The 20,290-nt window shown below is 47.8% G+C and overlaps 1 protein-coding gene across 1 annotated transcript in view; it reads left to right on the top strand.

Moving 5' to 3' along the window:
• Pde10a (phosphodiesterase 10A) overlaps positions 1–20,290 on the top strand; it is a 180,665-nt gene that overhangs the window by 119,287 nt on the left and 41,088 nt on the right. Inside the window, exons 4-6 of the mRNA XM_021220932.2 lie at positions 9,170–9,290; positions 10,542–10,591; positions 18,888–19,028. Of these exons, the coding sequence (XP_021076591.1) occupies positions 9,170–9,290; positions 10,542–10,591; positions 18,888–19,028 (312 nt within the window). The remainder of the gene's footprint in view (positions 1–9,169; positions 9,291–10,541; positions 10,592–18,887; positions 19,029–20,290) is intronic.

Below are 20,290 nucleotides of genomic sequence, written 5' to 3'. Positions count from 1 at the left end.
ACAATACCACCCCAGACGGGACTGGAGACACACAGGAGTTCCTCCCTCTAAATTTCCATATTATCTTAGCGTCTAGGGGAGAAAAGTATGGCAGGATCTCTGCTCCCTTTTCAGGATGTCCCTAGGGCAGTCAGCACAGAGAAAGGCTGCTCACAGAGGCCCCAGGCTGAGTACCCAGAGGAGGCTCGCCTGTGCCTGCACATCCCGGGGTCTGTATCCATACTGGGTTGTTAGAACCAGGACTGCAGATAGAGGTGGGATTTATGGATTCTCCAGAGGAAACCCCAAAGACCACACTGCCCAGCATCCTTGGGTGGAGTTGTCACCTAAACCCTAGCTGCGGAGACCACTCTCAGCACAAACTGCTTGTTCTGTGGGACGCCTCAGTCCACCCTTGAGCTGGCTCCCATCTGTGCTTTGCCTCTGAAGATCCATGGTTCTCAGCCCAGCCACCTCCGTTGTAGAGTAGCCAAGGCTGGTAGCTTCACTGAAGGCAGGAGGGTGCTCAGCGCCTGAGACATTCAGTGTTGTGACGGCTATGAGAGTAAGACGGCTAAGGGTTTTAGCCAACATAGTGAAGTGGGAGGATGGACTGGGGGATAGAGCTCAGACAGTGGAGTACCTCCGGTACTCCAATGAGGGAGGACCTGTGTTTGGATCCCCAGTTCCTATCTTAAAAGAAAAGGCAAAGGTGGCCATGTGCACCTGTAACCCTGGTGACACTGGATATTTGAGGGACACAGGATTAGCCATAGGCTGGTTACCAGCCATGTGCCTGTCTTTCCTGTTGAGACTTACAAAGACGTCCTGAGCAGAACAGGGAGAGGCAGCATCAAGAGGAGAAGAGATCTCGGCTCTCAGCTTTGGGACCGTGCCAGTCTGTGGGCATGTCCGGGGTTCATGGGGACATAACACTACAGCCATGTGCTGTTCCCTCTCTCAGAAACGGGATGGTGTCAGGAACGGAGTCCATTTCTAAGTTTTTATTTATAATGTTGATTTTTTTTTTCCTGAGTATCTATGAAAGGTTGTTGCTTGCTCTTGGAAAGCACGATGTCCGTTGGGAATCTCAGCAAATGCTTTGGATTTTACTAAGCCAGCCTGGCGTACAAGCTTCTCACTGAGCTGGAAACCTTCCATTTGTGTCTTTCTTGCTGGTGTTCCTTGGCCCATCAGCCCTTGCCATTTGTTGTCTTGTGATCCCGCTACTTCTTGTCATTCTCTAGACCCCTCCCCCGCACACCCCGGGGCCACTGTGTACCCTGTGAACTGTGAGTTCCACAGCAAGCTGCCCTCTGTCCCGGTTGTTTCTGCTTTTGCTCACATCGGACCACCACGATTAAAGATGGTGTTCACCTTTCTACCTGTATGGTTAGCCCACCAATCATCATTCATTTGTTTTTGCATTGTCCTGAGGAAGCAAAACAGATGTTTCCCTAAAATCCATTTTCTGCAGGTCATTCCTCACACAAAAGTTAGCTTTTGTCCCGGGTGTGCTGAGATGCTACTCACACACTGTGGTTGTGTGGGAGGACATTAGCAAAACCTTTTAAATGTAGCACAGTGCCATTCTGTGCTATGTTGTGCTGTGTGCCCGCCCTCACTGTTCTATCAAGCTCTGTGGTCTACTGAGTGAGGCCACCGCACTGTCCCTTTTCAGAGGGGTTAGGGAGACAGGGTTGCAGGTGTCAAGGGGTTTCCAGGCACAGAAGTAGTTGGCAGGGTGGGAGACCGGGGAAGGCCACCGACCAGCCCCAGTGCAACAGGTACGCCCGACGACCTCTCTTATGAGATGAAGGTTTCAGCGGGCTGAAAACAGTGTGCCCTCTTGTTTTCTACTTGAGTATCAAGAATATAATCAAGGAGCTGGAGAAACGGCTCGGTGGTTAAGAACACCAGTGCTCTTCCAGAGGTCCTGAGTTCAATTCCCAGCAACCACACGGCGGCTCACAACCATCTGTCATGGGATCTGATGCCCTCTTCTGATGTGTCTGAAGAGAATGACAGTGTACCCATATACATAAAAATAAATAATTCTTTTTTAAAACAAGTTTTGCTGACTTCATAGTATTTAAGTGGTTAGGTTGCCAGATGAAGACACATGGTTAGGTGTTCTGTCACAGCCCTGAGCTGAGAGCAACTTGTATTTTACACAGAAGCGAGTGTCCCAAGAGGCTGAACTTCTTATCTTCCAGGAATAGCTTTTGACTTCACAGAAAGGATTTTCCCCTTGGTATTTAAGTCCTTCGCATCTCTTTGCTTACTTGCTAGTATTTCTTCTTTGAATCTCTCCTTTTAATCTCTTTATTGGCGGGGAGTATAGACCGGAAGCTGGGTGGCGGAGCAGCAGGGGCAGGAAGCACACCCTGCTCCTTTCTGAGGTCGCTCTTGCAAGTACCTCATCTCCCAGAAAGTCCGAGTGCTCCCTGTAGAAGGTCCTCTCTCAAGGATCACCGATCAGCTGTCCAAGGGGAGTCCACAGGAAAGGTCACCTTCTGATCCTCTGTAACTGGAGTTAAGGAGATGGTTGTGAGCCACCATGCGGTGTGGGAAGTTGAACTCGGGTCCTCTAGAAGAGCAGCCAGTGCTCCGAACTGCTAGGCTGTCTCCCAAGCCCTCTGGAGAGATTTTCTAATGGGTTGGCAGAAAACCTGGTTATAACCAAACAAAGCAGAGGAAGCAGGAAGATGGGAGTCAAGATGCAGGGCTTCTCTGTGAACGAGTAGAAAATGGGGTTTTCGGTCTAGGTGGCTGTAAACTGAAGGAGGCTACCCTCAGTGTCCCCCAGGAACAGCGCCAGCCCCCTTTCAGGGTAAAGCCCTATTAGTATTGAATTCCGTAAAAATGCAAATGTTAGTTAATATGGCTGGTTTTACAATAGGGCTCAGTCAATCCCAAAGCAAGGCATTGAACATGGCTCTGCTTTCAAGAGTGACAGTAAGCACATGGGCAGATGGCCTCTGAAGGAAGGGGAGGACCTGGAGCAACTGCCTCCTCCAGCTGACAGCCACAGCTGGCAGATATGACCAGAGGTAGAAGCAAGTACGTGTGTGTGTATCCCATCACATGAGAGAGACAGAAGCAGGGGGCCAACCTCTACCACATAGTAAGTGAGGCCAGGCTGGACCACCTTAGAGGTGATCTCAAGGGAACCAGAAGGAAACAACAGCAACAACAAAAAAACCCAAACAACAGAAAATCAAGTGAGGCCATGTGGAGAGTGGGAAAGCCGGTCGTTTTAAGCCTAAGTACTCAAGCAGTGATCACTTATAAAACCTACAGCCTGGAGGGCTTGTGAGTGTAAATACATACACACCAGGCATACTGTGTGTGTGTGTGTGTGTGTGTATGTGTGTGTGTGTGTGTGCGCGCGCGCGCATCTACATGTGAATGTGTTTATGTGAGTGTGTTTGTGTATACTGTGAGTCTGTTTTTGTATTTATGTGTGTTTGTGTATTCATGTGAGTCTGTTTATATGTGTTTAATGTGTGTATACATATATGCTTCTGTGAGTGTGTATATATGTATGTGAGTGTGTTTATGTGAATGTGTGGGTACCTATGTGTGTGTCTGTATCTAGATTTTCAGGTGTGTATATGTGCCTGTGCGCCTCTCTCTCTCTCTCTCTCTCTCTCTCTCTCTCTCTCTCTCTCTCTCTCTCTCTCTCTGTGTGTGTGTGTGTGTGTGTGTGTGTGTGTGTGATAGAGACAGAGAGAGACAGAGAGAGAGGTACTAGCTATGTGGTGGCTGTATATGGTTCAAGATAATACTTGCTGACAAGCCTGTGCAAGGCCACTAGAGAACCTGTCACTTTGATAATGAACAGATCCGGAAGCCTCAGAAAATGTATCAGTAATGTTCCCTCTTGTTGTGACAAAGTACCCAGGAGAGACAACTTGAGAGAGGAGGGACTCGTTTTGGCTCACAATCTGGAGGACGGTGACAGTCCATCCTGGTGGGAAAGCCGATGCAGCCGAGTGGAGCAGCTGTCGCCCTGCAGTCGAGATCGGGGAGCAGAGATGGATGTGGGTACTCAGCTCACTTTCATCTTTCAGTGCAGCCCAGCCCCCCCCCCCCAGCTCATGGAGTGTTACCATCTACATGTAGGGTAGGCTGCCCCACCTCAACCAATCTAATCTAGAAACGCCCTCTCAGACACAGCACCCGGAAAGCTTGTTTCCTGGATGCTTTCTGGATCCTGCCAAGTTGATGGCATTAACCAATGCAGCATCCAAAGAACACATCAGAGATGCCAGGCCTCAGACAGGTAAAAGAAAATGGGGACATTCTCAACTCTGAACATCCAATGGCCCAGTGAGTATTTCTCTTCTGGAAAGCCACTGCATCCTGGTGAGGAAGAGCCCTTGGGATGCCTGCCAGGGAAGCCAGGCTTCTCCCATCAAACACCGTGGCTTGAAGGCTTGAAGTTGCTTCAGGCACTGGAACTTGTGAGTGTATGGAAGAACGCCTCCCCTCCCAGGCTGTGGGTGGTATGTTTCAGCCTTTAACGGCTGGCTATTCAGGTAAGCCATAGGAGCTGTGGAAGCCTCTAAGGAGCTCTGAGCACACCGGCATCCCGAGTGCATTCAATGTAAAACGATTACCAGGGCAAGTCAGTGTGTCCTCCTGCTACCTGGGCACAGCTCTCCGTGTCGCTGGATCTGCTTGCTCATATTTCAGGCAAAGCCCACCGCATCATCAGTGGATTGAACATACAGACCATTCATCCAAGAAGAGTTGTTTCTGACTGCATCCTGACAGTGCTATGTAAAAGACAGGCATGTCCAATGGTAGCCACTGGGAGCCATTTACTCTGAGGCCCAGTAACGAAGCCACACAATGGCCAGCTCTAAAGACAGGAGCTCAGCATTCCTCTTCCACAAGATTTCGAGCTGTTAACCTGCTTTACCCCACCATTCTCAGCAGCCGTAAAGCCACACCAGGGCGTAGATATTTAAAGACATCACGACAGAAGTATTGTTTGAAGCCCAGATGCACAGCTGCTTCTGGTCCTCTGAAGCCCAGGCAGTGTGAACATCGCTATTCAACACACATCTCTCTAGTGAAGAAAAGAAATCTAGAAAATACCTACAAACAGTGTGCCTCGATGAATCCGGCTGGCCTCCCATCGCAGATCCTCATTAAGGTGTTTGATTTATTTGTCAAAGCCATGGCTGCTTGCTCATGCTTTCTTGTTACTTCCCCCCAACAGAGCACACTGCTGAGAACTCTAATCACTAGAGACCGACACCCTGAAGCCCATATGCCGGTTTCTAGCAGCGCCAGAAGCGCCAGAATTGTTTGCTGTAGTCATCGACGACTCTTAGCTATTGTATGATTCTCCTTTGCCTGAATTATTATCTGAGTAGCCCTTTGCATCCTGTTGGTCTTTTTTTTTTTTTTTTTTTTTTTTTTTGCTCCAAGTTAAATTCGTTCCTATTCTTTACCAAACCCCTTGAATGCACTATTCTTCCTTTTGTTGTTTCCACTTGGCTTGCACAGAATTGATGGTACCCCCCCTTTTCAGAAGCATACCCCATTTGTTTGTAGAATCCTGCCTGATTCCCCCAGCTCGGGGCCTGAGGGGAGGCTGGCCTCTCCCCTGAGCTGGTGGCCCATGTGCTCTCCTTCCACTGTGTCGTGCATCTTCTCTAGTTTTCTCCTAACCCCCAGTTGTGCTCTCAGGAGCAGGCCTTGCTCCCGTCACAGGGGACACAGCAGTCCCCAGAGTCTCTTTCCAGGACTGACTGTAGCTACCTTTTCCCCTTCTCCCAGACCTCTAGGGTAAGCCTCCTGGGACCCTGTCAGTAGCTATTCTTGCCCGTTTTCTGAGGCGTTGCTGAAGGTGGATTCCTGGGTCTTGCAGATGCTAGGCGAATACTCACCACAGAACAGCCAGCCGTTTCCTTGTCTGCCACTGAGAGTTTAAAATGAATGGTTGCTGGAAGCCAGCCCCTCCTCACTCCACACTATGGTGTGCCTCCCTCTGCCTCCGCCTCCACCTCCGCCTCTGCCTCTGCCTCTGAGGCTTGTGAACTTCATTGGTCATTCCCTGCCAATGTTCAGCTGTAAAGTAGTCAGGATCCTCCAGCTTGTGGTGTCTGTATGACCAAAAAAAAAAAAAAAAAGTCTTTATTTATAGCTTTGCTTACTTTAAAATGCCTCGGCCGAGCTAGAGAGACAGCTCAGCTTGTAAAGTGCTTACTCTGCAGGCTGAGGATGCCAGCCGGCTCAGTCTCCAGGATCCACAGTGCAGACAAGTGCCAGACACCCTGGGGCACCACAGTGAGGAGGCAGGCACCAGAGTGACCACTTGGTGACAGTCGAGGACACAACACAGTAAGATTTTGTCGGAGATGCCATGACATCCATCGGGTAGGACTGGACACGCTCCGCTTTCTGTTTTCTGGCTCTGCACCTGTTGCGAGGCGCTGTCTTCAGCGGAGTTACCCTCGAAGAAGATGGCTCTGCTGCAAGACCAGCGTGAACTGGCTCTGCCACAAGATCAGCGTGAACTGGCACTGGATCCCAGGGTTTGGGAAGCTGTGCGGTACTGGTACTGACTTCCTTGACCCTTGATCACAAGCTATCTTAAAGGACAGCTGCCACTTGGCACTCACGTGAACTTTATGAAGTGTTGAAAGTTTTAAAGACAGAGTGCACACAGATGAGAGGCGTAGAGCCCGGAGGTGACATTCCATGATAAGCAGTCCATCCATGTCTCAGGATCTCTCTCTGTCTTTCTTTCTGTCTGTCTGTCTGTCTGTCTGTCTGTCTGTCTGTCTGTCTGTCTCTCTCTCTCTCTCTCTCTGTGTGTGTGTGTGTGTGAAGCTGCTGTGCACTGACCTCAGTGGGAACAGACTGTTATTAAAGGGTTATTGCCAGACTATGAGAAAGGACTGAATGACAGATGTCAGCAACTCACGTGTCTACTTGCTGAATCTTGCTGAATGTGTGTGCTCGTGGAAGAGAAATACCCAAAATCCAGAGATTCTGGCAAATGCAAGGTCAGGGTTAAGTTCCCAGAATTCACCCCCGCCCCCTGCCACACACACATACACACCAAATAAACCCCGCACATCTATTGCAACTTTTGGCATGGTCATTTTCTCTCTCTCTCTCTCTCTCTCTCTCTCTCTTTCTCTCTCTGCTCAGCTGACCTCCTGGTCAGTGTGCATCTCAGATAAGCATGTTCCCAGAACTTGGAGAGACTTCAGAATCAGTAGAGGTTCGGTGGGCAGTAGAGAAGAGCAGTTGCGGCCGTCTAATATTCTATGGAACTCTTCAGAACAATTCACAGAGGAGCCTTCTCAGGCTGTAACCCGCTGTTAACAGTGCTGTTCTGCCGGCTCCGGGATTTGAACTGCCTGCGGGTCTATTCTGTCACCACACCGGTGCCTTTGTGAGATGGGAGTCTGGAAGAGTCTCAAGCTAGGAAAGAGCTGGGGAGTAATGGCAGTCTGTTCCTGAGACCAACTCCAGCAGTAAATCACCACAGACAGGCCGGTGGTCAGGGTAGCGGCCATGCCCAGATTCTCCGGTTTTGGTAACTTCGTCACAAACAGTTATTGAGGTAGGAAGCTGCAGGCTTGTGGCGAAGGAGGGAAAAAGTCTGCTTTATATATTTGTTCATTGTATGTCGCGGTCCTTGCCCCCCTGGGCCTGGCCATTTTAAGTCTGAAGCCTGTGAGCTGGCTTCCCCCAAGGTTTCATGGACAAGTCTGCTAGGATGATTGCATCACGTTTCTGCCCGCTCTCCCAGAACTTTACAGTTAGAGATCTGAGAGCAATGCCACAGGGCTGCCCCATTGATAGGGCAGGGGCGCCTGATCATTTTGTCTGTTGTAAGGATTCCACTCTCCTCATTTCTGGACAGTGAATGCAGGCACTTGTCCCCCTGCCATCCTGAGGTTTAAGTTGTGAGTGACATCAGAGAATGATGTCACATGGCAGCGGTATTCATGCATGTTCTGGGCTCCAAGCACTTCAAGCATGGGCTCTTCCCATGACCAGATCCTCAGGGACAGCTATAAGCCATGGCTTGGGGTGGCAACCCTGCCTCTATAGTCGTTGACTGTGGCTCACTAGTCCCCGTCGCTGACCTATAATCAGGAAAGTGCTGGTGTTCCCTAGGCACCATGTGGCCCCAGTGGCCCCGTGTAGGAGCTCACTGGAGCTCCTCTCCTCTGTACTTGGAGCAGACACTGATATCCTTCCATTAGCGGGTGAGCGTCAGAGGGGCTGTTCCCTAGTGTGGGATGAGTGACTGATGGAGCCTCCCGGCTCCCTCCACAGACAGGTTTTATACATGACAGTTGTACCAAAAGGAGCAGATCTTTAGAATGAGAGATGGCTGGGTGGCCCAGAAACAAAGAGGCATCGAAGCCAAGACCCCAAGTGCACAGGGATGGGGACATAACAGACAGTGATCCCAGTGAACAGTAGTAGTGTTCTCTGGAGGGGGCTGGTCTGTTTTCTCAGTGCAGTGGGAAGCCTGGGAAAGATTTTCAGCCGAGGAGTAAGCGAATTTTGTTTTATTTTTAGCATACAGTGTTTGCTGCTTGGAAAATGGGGTTTGTAAGGCGAGCATGAGGCAGGGAGATCAGTGAGTGGCTTTGACATCTGTTCTTTAGAGAGGGGACAGTGTGCCTGACTGGGGCGGGGTTCCATGAGCACCTTGGGCACCCTCTGGCTGGTTTGACAGAGAAGAGACTCCTGTGTGTATGCTTCCAGGGGCTACAGCTTCAGAACACACTGCTCACGGGTTCTGCAGAGACCTGAGCTCAGGGGTCAGAGGTCACCCAGTATCTTCTCTGAGGGTCACCTTTTCCCCAGGCGACCTTTGAACTCTTTCCTCAGGTGACCTTTGAACTCTTTTACCAGGCGAGCTGCCATGATGTGTGAAGGTTGTAATCTGTAACATTTGCTGTTTCTATATAAATAAGTTGACGCAGATGCAGTTTAAGGATAACCCTAGCTGAGGGGGCATCCCAGACAGCTCAGTTTCCCAGTCTCCCTATTTTACAAGTGGATTCCAATGCTGCTTCAACACGCTCCAGCGGCAGCCCACAGCCCGAGACAGAAGTCGTAGAAACAGCATTGTCTGTGCATGAAGGGGTTTTATTTGTACATTAACCATGCCTGACTTGTGTTGTCTCTGTGTTTAAAGTACCAGGATACGAATATGCAGGGAGTCGTGTACGAGCTGAACAGCTACATAGAGCAGCGCCTGGACACGGGCGGGGACAACCACCTGCTCCTCTATGAGCTCAGCAGCATCATCAGGATAGGTAAGGCCGCGCCTGCGCTCACTCTCTGGTCAGATCACGTTGTCACCCCCGGGGGAACCGGACTCTTCATCACCCTCCTTTGCTGGGCTCAGTCTGAAGTGTAAGCATTGGAGTAGGAAGCTATCCAAATAAATAACCCCACCCCCAATTTCCCAAAATTACTTGAGATCAAATAAGTGACTGCACGCCTGCTGTAAGTGGTGCCCAGCCAGGGGCTGGCGCCTGCTTTTCTCTATAGTGAATTAAATAGCATCTTCAGAAAGGAAGAGGTTAAGATGTTAGGCTTTTTTTTTTTTTTTTTTTTTTTTTAGATTAACGTTTTAATTCATTCCTTGAGGAATTGAGTACAGTGTATTTTGAACAAGCTTATTCCCCTCTTCCAGCTCCTCCCCAATCTCCCTATTCACCCAACTTAGGGTCCTGGCTTCTCTTAAAAGAAGCTGTTAGTTTTGAACTTATTCGGCGTAGATAGCATTTTTATGCAGCTTGCCAAAATAGCTTGTGTCGTCCACAGCCTGGAGGGAGCGGGGCACATCCCTCAGACGTGGAGCTCTGACTTGTTGGCCATGACTCGGAGAGTACAAACACCCCCAGCAAGCGGCTGCACATCAGTGTCTTTTAAGACTTCCCCTGTGCCAGGCGCTCTGCGTGCTACCGCATGCCACCATCACTGTGAGCTTGCCACCTTACTGTTTTGTTGATAAAGAGGCTGTGGACGAACCAGGTACCCAAACACACAGAGACCCAAGTGAGATACAGGGAATTTAGATTTGGGCGACACCCCCTTCCCCCCCCCCCAGGACTTACAGTGTTTGATAATTCCCTTGGGATGATCTTGAAGGAACACGTAAGTAATGTTCACTTTGGTGTTACTTGTATATTTACACACTGTGTTTTGGTGGGTGCTTATTTAATTGTTCAGTATTCCTGTGGGTTTTTTTTTTTTCCTTACACTCAAAAATTTAATGAGGTGCCCCTCTCCCACTATGAGGCTCGAAAGCCCAACAGATGCCTCCGTATGAGGTGTGTAGCCTCCCGTGTGTATTGGAGGATGCCGTGAAAATATTTGCAGACTGGGAACCTTCTGATTATGCAGTTAAGCAAAGCCACACATTATACTGTTCTGTTTATGGGCACCGGTTATGTTAACCAATCCACGCAAAGGCTGGTGCCCGAGTCTTGCTGTAGAATCTGTGATGTTATATTCTTCCACTGAGATTAGTTTCTTCCTTCTTTTTATTGCTTTGGCAGCCACAAAAGCCGACGGATTTGCACTGTACTTCCTCGGAGAGTGCAATAATGTAAGTATCTATATGTAGACTTCGGTGCTCTAGAAAAGAAATTCTCACAAGCGCTCTAAGAATCGACTGTGCTGCAAACAGTGGCTGGGCCATAACGAGTACCGCAAGGCCTGCTTGTACTCAGGCTGTACCTTTGGCTACTGCCCGCCAGGAATGGCCCAGCGGCACACAGACCCACGGTGCAATCGATTGTGTATCTTTGCTTTGGTTCATAGCGTCCTGTGTGTGGCATTTCTAGAACGTGTGTTTCTTATAAAAGTTAGTTCAGCCCTTTGATGCCCAGGGAGGAAGCCCCGTGTCCTTCCTGCACTTCATCTGCCTCAGAGTGAATAAGAACAAAAGGGTAGCATTGTGTGATATTTTTTTCTGAGGGCCAGCAAGGTAAGAGCTCTGGAGTGGGGCTGTTAAGCCTGGATCAGGGTCTCCGCCTCTATGGCTGTTCCTGGATCTCTGGTTGAGTACGTGTGATACGGCCCATGGTCACATGCAGCACACTCGCACACAGATGCACTTCAGCATCTTCAGTACTGGTGCCTGGTTTGCTAGACCTCCACAATAATACTTTTACTATAACAAAGTCCATTCATGAGCTCATGTCATACACAGCGCTTCTATGAGCTAGGCAACGCCATTGTGAATTGTGGTGTGGATTAGCGATATGATTAACCATGTTCTTGAGTACCTAACCATGTAGTGTCAGTGTCACAGAGCATGTGAACCAGAGAAGGCTCTGAGATCTGTTAGGCGCCCTCCCTGAAATAGCACAACAATGCCAAGAACGCCAGCTGCATACAGATCTTGGTTGGTTGACTTGCCTCATAGCAAGTCAATGGCTGCCCACAGCAGTGTGGTAGAACCGCTGACCAAGGTCTTTCTCCCTGATATTAAAGCATGTGTAAAGTAAGGACCTTTGCTATCCCCAGAACCTCTCTAGGTGCCCTTCAAAGGAGCAGCCGGACAAGAATGTCTTTCTATCAGAGAACATTATACAGACCTCTGTCCATTTCCAATACTTGAAACTGTACCACAGGTTGTGGCGTTTAAGACGGATAATCCATGCAAATAAAAAGCTGTAATTTTTTTTCCTGCTTTGTTTCTTCAAGTTGTGGGGATCATCTTTCATTTAAAATTGATTTTAACTGACACACAAACAGAGTGAGCATGTCAGTGAGGCATGCCATGGGAACCGAGTCAGGGGGCTGTGTCCCCGCCCAGAAACATTCTCCACATGTCTATAGATGTCTATAGTGAGCATGATCCATTCCTGTAGTTTTCCACGATATGTCACGCTGTGCTGTGGCACCCCACTCCTTGTCTCCTGTATTCCAGCCCACTGACCAGACCAACCTCCACTACACACACACACACACACACACACACACACACACACACACTCCCAGCTTCTGATAAACACCATCTTATGGAAGCTTCTAGAAGATCCGAGTTTTCAGATCCCTCCTGAGCCATGAAGCCCCTGTCTTTCCACACCCTGCTCACATAAGGATTCCTGGTAGAAAACGATTAGAACGCCATCCGCTTGCTTCTGTGCACGGCTTGTGTGTGTGATCAGGGTGTGCTCATGGGGACCTCACCTTGTCACTCCCCTGGGACGGCTTTCATCACAAGGCTGCCCATGCAGCTGTGTGTAGTGTCTAGGATGACGTCCGTAGAGATCAGGCGCACAGCTGACTCATAGGGGACTCAGTGGGGTCTCCTCTCTGCTAAAACTTGGGTCCTCAACATGCTGCTAGCCCGTTTTCCCAAACAACGTGATGGAGTGGGCTTTGAGCTGCCATTGATGCAAAGAGGACAGGGGAGCTGTGTACCAGGGATCTCTGAGGCACCATGGCCAACATGCAAGCCACGGGAAGGCTGACTTAACTGGAGTTCGATTCCCAAATTCTCTGTTCGGCCACATGGTTGTTACTGACCCTATGATTAGCCTTCTCAGAGATGACTTGGAAAAGCTTCCTAATGTGCGTAGCTTTCTACATATTATTCTGAATCTCTTTCCTGTCAGCCCTACTAAGTGCTGGCATCGGGCCCTCTCCATCTCTGGTTGGGCGGACTCCCCCCCCCCCACACGACTCTCTTGGGCTGGCTTTTCGCACCTCCTCTCCCTCCCGCACCATAGAGGCTTGGGTGTTGCTTGGCCTCTCTGGGAGCTCCAGGATGTGTGGCCAGAGCACAGCCTTCTCTCATCTGAAATTCGGTTTTCCGTGACTCTTGCTTTAACCTTGAATCTTGTGTTCACTTTGCCCCATCCTGGAATCTGCGATCTTTGTGATCATTTGCTCGCCTGATATTTTCCTGGAATAAAAGTTTCTGGAAAATTTCCCCCGATTTCCTGGTGCCTTCCAGGTAGGGATTGTCTCCTTCACCCAGGGGCCCTGACCTCCAAGTGCTCCCTCTCCTTCCCTGCCGTCTCCCAGGCACACTTGGATTTTTGCTGGTAGTCTCTTGCTGCACACAGTCATAGTTATGATTTCTTTGTGTGTGCAAAGCACTAGCATGACCAGCATACAATGTTGGGCTGTCGATGTCCTTTCCCTGCAGCTTTGACAGTCTTTCTGCCTCCCCACCCCCCAGCTTCCCCAGTGGTCCCTAAGGCTCGGGGTAAGGAACAGGATATGGCTGTCTCATTTAGAGCAGAGAGTTCCACAGTCTTGTATTCTCAGCATATCAGCAAGTTGTGGGCCTCTGTTTTAATTGTTTCCCACTATAAAAAGAAACTTGTTTGATGAGGGTTGATAGATATACCAGTCTTGAGGTGTAAAGATAAACACTATGTCCTATTTAGCAGAATGGTAGCATTAGGTTTCCTCTAGGGCCACTTTTAGGAGTTGTTTTGTTTTGTTTTGTTTTTGGCAGAGTAACAATAGCAGGCATGAGTTCTTCTTGTGGAATGTGTGTCAGATCCAATCAGAAAGTGGCCGGCTAACTCCCATTTATGCCGCCATCGCACCAGTGAGCATGTGTTGTCAGGGCTATTGTCAGTGAAGTTCCCAGGATTTACGCTTAGGTAAGACCTGATTATTTTCCTCTCCTGGCAGAATGCATAGCATTCTCTAGTACTATGCAAGTTGTCAGTGGGGATGAGGCCTCTACAGAGAGAGCGAGGTGTATTGCGTAACCACACGAAGCCACTGGGGCAGCAGAGTCAGCGGTTACCATGGGAAACAACCTTGAAACCCCCTGCTGGATCTGGTAAAGCAAGAGGCCAAACAGAAGCAGCCTATTCTCAGGGAAGTGGGCAGAGGGCAGGGGCCATAGCTGGGCAGCCCGTGTCACTCCAGGAAAAAGCCGTGTGCTAGGGAAAGGACTTTTATTTGGAAGGAGTAAGTAGTCTACAGCGACAGTGAAGCTGGTATTCTACACAGTGGACTTTGTAAGAGGGAGCTGTCTGCCCCTCTCCCCGCACCCCCAACAGAAAGACAGTGGCACTTTCAGTTGACAACAGAAGCAGCTTAATGAGGTGAGTGACATCACACAGCCTTCTGTACAAAGAGCAGCCCAGATCCTCCCACCCAAGGGCAGGTCTCTGGCAAGGAGATAGTTTTTGCCTCTAGTTACTTGATTATTATTTCTTCTTCTTCTTCTTCTTCTTCTTCTTCTTCTTCTTCTTCTTCTTCTTCTTCTTCTTCTTCTTCTTCTTCTTCTTCTTCTTCTTCTTCTTCCTTCTTCACCTCTAGTTACTTGATTATTTCTTCTTCTTCATCATCATCTCCTCCTCCTCCTCCTCCTCCTCCTCCTCCCCGTCTGTCCCCTCCTCCACGTCCTCCTCCACCACCACTTCCTTCTCCTGGTTATTATTATCGATTAAATTGTACTCTAAGCCAGTGAAGGATATAGTACAAAGAACGTTGTTACCTGGGTACAAACGGGGAAGTGGAAAAGCTGGCAGACTCAGTGTTGATGTTTGTACATAAAGCTGCAACCTGAAAGTGTTGCATTTTTTTTTTTATATTTAGCACTGGCAGTGTACTATTGTTGTGATGTTTTTCGCTGAACTGTAGAACAAATTCTAAGCAGAATTGAAAAGCGCCTCTCTTTGCCTTCCCTGTTACAAATTTCCGAAACTTGGCTTCTTCTGTCCCGTTGCCTCCATATGAATTTGCTTCCTAGCACTGCCATCTAGTGGCACAAAAGAATAACACAAAACCTGGGTATTTTAATCCCTCGGTGATCCCACACCCCAACACACACCCAGTTAAAAACTGCTTTAAAATTGAGTCACCTGAGAGCAAAAACAACAACAAAAAACAACTTTAAAAGGAAGGGTCATGAATGACATGGTCTTTGAAGTGTGTGTCCGAGAAAATGTCTGTGGTGTGTGTTAGCCACTGAAACAGAGTGGTTGATATCAGCAGGCCAGGTTTCCCTTTCTCATTTAAATGATATTATATTTTTATAAATTGTGTTAATTTATAATTACTATATTATATTAATCTATTATCTTACATTTCTACTATTTTTCTCCAAATACACACACACATATATATATGCCATATAGTATATACTATATATACTATTTACTATATAATATTTTATATATAATATATTATATATTATATATAATATATATATACATATATATGTATATATGTATATATATGTATATATGTATATATATACATATATATATATGTATATATGTGTATATGTATATATATATATATATATATATTCATGGTTTTATCCGTTCCTTGAATTCAGCTTATTGTTACCAATCTGGTCTAGTTTAAATTATCTGTATCTATGTCTATATATGCTTGTATCACACAAATATTGCCCAGTTGGGGCTATCTCTTTAACTGAAGAGCTATCTCTTCTGCTCATCCCTGTTGTTCCCTGGCATATCCCTGCTCAGGTGGCAGTCAGTCAAATTGCCCTGGAGGGGAAGGAGGGGGAAGGTCTATAGGGTGTTGGGCCTTTCCTTGTGTTTAGATTTCTAACTTCTGAAGCATTCTTGTGCTAATAAATGTTGTTTAGATTTATATAAAGTTAGAGTAGGAAATTAATCTTAGAGAAGCCCATTCTCAGTGTTATAGGAAATTAGAAATCAATATATGTAAGTATATAAAATACTGTCTGGTGCTAGCCATCACTGAAAAACTGAAGATAGCATTTTACTATCTTAATAGTGCAAGTAACCCAGTCACATCCTTAGCTCAAAAATTAAATTAATCTTGGAAAACAAAACTTCCATTTCCTCTGCTAATTTCTTTAGTACTTAGTCCCACCTATTGTCTATTAATACAGTAAAGCATACTCATCAAGGAAAAGTGCTTAGAATGTTTCACAAAAGGAATTACTATTTCTAAACACCAAGATCTAAGAGATTTCCTTTCCTCTGTCATGATTAAATGAACGTTTACCGGCCTTTCCCCTGGTCCATTTCTATGGGGTATACAATTTAATGGCGATTCCCCAGTGGTGGCCGAGCATCAGGCTCAGTCCTGATCGTGGAAGTCCTTCGTTGACTTCTTCTGTTTGCAGTAGCAGGTTCCTATACTTTCATTCAACTGTAAAAAGTCGTGAAAATTGTACTGTCCCCAAATAGGTCATTCCATCTATGATTAACATGTAATTAGAAAAAAAAAAGGGAGTTTTTGAACAGGTGACACGTGTTGGGTTGAAAGGAGCCAGCAAGGTGGCTCAGCAGGTAAGGACTTTTGTTGCCAAGCCTGTCACCTGAGTTCCATGTCCAGATCCCATATAAAGATGGAAGGGGAGCTCTCTTTTCCACCAGTTGTCCAGTGCCCTCCACTTACAACCGTGGTATATTCCTCAACAGTCACATGCATTATAAATAAATTCAAGAAAAATTAAGAAAAGAACAAGGCAGGGGGCCACTCACATAAAGGAAAGAAGTCAGCACAGAGATGGCCTTGGGCCCTTGACTTTCTCATACATATTACAGCTTTCCCAAGATTTTAATAGTGGTTTTTATCAGGAACATTAATGTCTCATGAGCACGTGAAATCACAAACTTGTTAGTAAATCCAGTATAATCTCCGTCATAAAGAATTACTCGTTCATAATTATCCCCAGGGAGTTTCCAAATTGTAGCAAATGCTTGAACATTTCTGTAGCTTTCTTGGCAAGCATCCTCTATGGAATGGCTTTCCGTGGTCCCTGCCTGCTGGAGTCTTTTGCATCTTTCTTAGTCTCTACATCACCCTCTGCAGGTGATTGCCTGGTAGCACAGGAATGTGCAAGATCTATCTGTGAGTTCAGGACTTTGACAACTAAGTATGTTGCTAAGTCTCAAAATCCGTCCATTGTGTACCTTCAGAGTGAGCAACTACAACCTAAAACAAAGTAGAAAATGCAAAGCTTCATTTGGGAGCTTTGCTAGCCTAGAATGTTCTTTCTGTTATCGCTCACAGCACAGTCTTTATCTTAATCACTTAGTTAAACCCAAGTCTCTCCCTTGGTGTCCTGTCTTTGATGCGGGGGAAGGACAGGTGCCTGAAACCAGTCTCATGACTGACCCCTCACAGTGTGAAAAGTTACTATATACTCTGTTTTTCTTTTAACATGCTGAATACATTGCAGTCTTTTACCACCTCTTCCTCCTCTTCTCCCATCATTCCTTACTCCTGACTTGTCGATAGCTTCTAGAGCTGATGGTAGCCTTCCTCCTTCAACGCCAATTCACTGATATGTCTCAGTGGATAGTAAAATTATACTAAGTTTAAACACAGTAGCACCTCAGGAGTAAGCTACCTCCCTATGAATTCTTGGCCTGGGAAGAACCAGAGGTCCCCACACAAGGAAGCCCTCTGCTACTATTGCTGGCTTCCCACCAGCCCTGAGTGGTAGGACACCTAAGACACAGATTAAATCAAGTTGGAACTGATCTGGAGGCGGCTGTGAGGTACCCAGAAAGCAGCCTTCCGCAAAGGACGATTGGGCTCACAGTTCAGAGCTTTCATCCTTGGTCAGAAAAGCTGCGTCTACAGGGAGCAGGGACTCAGAGCTGGTTAAAGGACTGACTGTGCCAGAACTGAGAAGATGCAGGACTACGTGCAGTTAACACATGCTAATAGTTTTTAAGGCGGTACCCGTTTCTAGCCTCTTAAAAAAAAAAAAACCAAGATCAGCCAGCATTCATCATCTAACCCGTTTTTGTCTCTAAGTGTGCTCTTATATGTAAGATACCGGGCTTTACCCTTTTAACAGAACTCTTTGAATATTTCTTCTACAATCACTGTATTCAAGTCCTGAATGAAGCTTCCCTCCCTCCCTCCCTCCCTCCCTCCTTCCCTTCCCACTCCCTTCCACTTGTCTTAACTCAGAAGTTCCAGCCTATAGGATTCCTTGTCCTGTGAGTAGAAAGTGATTTCAAATAAGAATCCTCTGATGGTGGATGGTTGGAAAGCTCACAGAGGCAGATTAAGTCAATGAAGTTCAGCTACCTCAGTGGGCACAGGGCTAACATCGAAGTAGATGGTTTCATGGGTCAGCTGATATGGCTGCTTTATCTTTAATGTGAAAATAAGATGGGCTCTGTTGAATATGTCCAGATTTGTGGATAATCAAAACTTTGCTAATTAGAGAGTAATTTAAATATCTTATTAAGTGAAAGAAATCTGAAGTATGGGTAGATTTTGTCAAAATGATTGCTCCTAATACTTTTGAGAATGGATAAAACAAAACCAAACAAAGCAAAACCAAAAACTTGCTTAGCCCAGAGTCACTTTATGACTAGCGATGGCTTTGCAGTGAGGACAGAGCGCTCTTAACTCATGGTACCCCAAAAATGTGCAGTTCCAGCTCAAGCATCGTCATTGTCAGGGTCTTCGAGCAGTGTTCTGAGAACCCCGGAAAGGCGATGACATCACTGGCCCCAGGCTCAGCATTGGTTGGTTGGTATGGGCAGAGTCTAGAGTCCAGTAGCATGAGTCCAGATGCCATCCTTTCTCCGTGGCGTGTCTCACTCAGAGGAGGAGGCTAACTTGAGTGTGTGTGTGTGTGTGTGTGTGTGTGTGTGTGTGTGTGTGTGTGTGTGTGTGTGTGTGTGTGTGTGTGTGTGTGTGTGTGTGTGTACCTATATGACTGTGAGTTCTGATCCCAAACTTGCCTCCTGTGTGAAGCAGGAATATGAGACTTTTCATGTTAGGCTCCAGGCTTCCCCCCGTGAAGACCCTTGCATTCACCCCATGTCTTGTCTTGTGATTGGCTCCCAGACTTCATGGGACTTAGTTAGGTAATGAATGCCCTAGAGTCTTGCTGATACTGGGCAAGACAGAGGAGGCCATCTAAAAAGGTTGTCTTTTCTTCTACCTAGAGCCTGTGTGTGTTCACACCACCCGGGATGAAGGAAGGCCAACCCCGGCTCATCCCTGCAGGGCCCATCACCCAGGGTACCACCATCTCTGCTTATGTGGCCAAGTCTAGGAAGACATTGCTGGTAGAGGACATCCTTGGGGTAAGGCGCTTTGACCCTGGTGGTCTGAGGACTTAATTAAGAGAGATGTTGTACATCATTTTGGTCTTGCCATTCAAGTTGTCTCATGATTAATTATAAAAGCATTAACTGAAGATACAGATCAATAAATGAATTGGCTTAGAGTTTAACCTTCTTATTCAGAAAATTATACCCATGGTGCTCCCTGTGAAATAGATCCCTTATTTCAACACATGGTTAAACGGAAAAAAGAAGTTTATATCCGTGTAAGTTAGATGGTGTGGCACCTCTTGGTAATTCACATTGGCACTGATGCAGGGCTGACCACCTCATCTGAATGGTTCCCTGCAGTGCCCAGTTCTCAGGCACCTATGGATGGCCATTCTGCTGAGGTGGGCTGTAGGTTTCTGGGTAATAGAAGACAGAAGTCAGCTGGCCATGGGCTAGGTGTGGCTGGTCTCCAGTGACCCTGCTGGCCTTCCTCACTCCCCACCTGTGAGGACAGCGTGGTCTGGTCTAATGAAAAGAGGAGTGGAAAGTTAAAAACCCACCGTAGACATCGAACTCATGGCCTTCCCCTTAGCCAGAATAGCAATCAGGGGAACAGGTCTGAGGCCAGGCTGAGTCTCCTCCCTGTCAGAGGGTACCAGAAAAGATGCGGCTGCCAAGAGGGCTGGCAGACAAATCCTTAGCACAGTCTGTCAAGTGTGTTCAGGCAGATGTCTGATGAATGTCCCTGCAGGGGGTGTCGGCTTCACAGGGAACAAATACAGGCAATAACATATGTGGGGGGAGTTTGTTTTGGACAACTGCTGAACTGATGGAGACTTGAAGTGTGGCTCCTGCTCCTGCTCCTGCTCCATGATTCCTGCTCCTGCCCCTGCTCCTGCTCCTGCTCCTCCTGCTCCTGCCCTTGCTCCTGCTCCTCCTCCTGCTCCTGCTCCTGCTCCTCCTGCCCCTGCTCCTGCTCCTGCTCCTCCTGCCCCTGCCCCTGCCCCTGCCGCTGCCACTGCCACTGCTGCTGCTGCTCCTGCTCCTGTTCCTGCGCCTGCTCCTCCTCCTGCCCCTGCCCCTGCCCCTGCCCCTGCTCCTGCTCCTGCTCCTTGCCCTGCTCCTCCTCCTGCCCCTGCTCCTGCTCCTCCTGCTCCTGTTCCTGCTCCTGCCCCTGCCCCTGCCCCTGCCGCTGCCGCTGCCACTGCTGCTGCTGCTCCTGCTCCTGTTCCTGCGCCTGCTGCTCCTCCTGCCCCTGCCCCTGCTCCTGCTCCTGCTCCTCCTGCTCCTGC

Source organism: Mus pahari, chromosome 21 (assembly GCF_900095145.1).
Source record: "Mus pahari chromosome 21, PAHARI_EIJ_v1.1, whole genome shotgun sequence".
In the NCBI taxonomy this organism is placed as follows: Eukaryota; Metazoa; Chordata; class Mammalia; order Rodentia; family Muridae; genus Mus; species Mus pahari.
The sequence above is the reverse complement of the archived record's forward strand: the minus strand, read 5'-3'. Positions and strand labels throughout refer to the sequence as shown.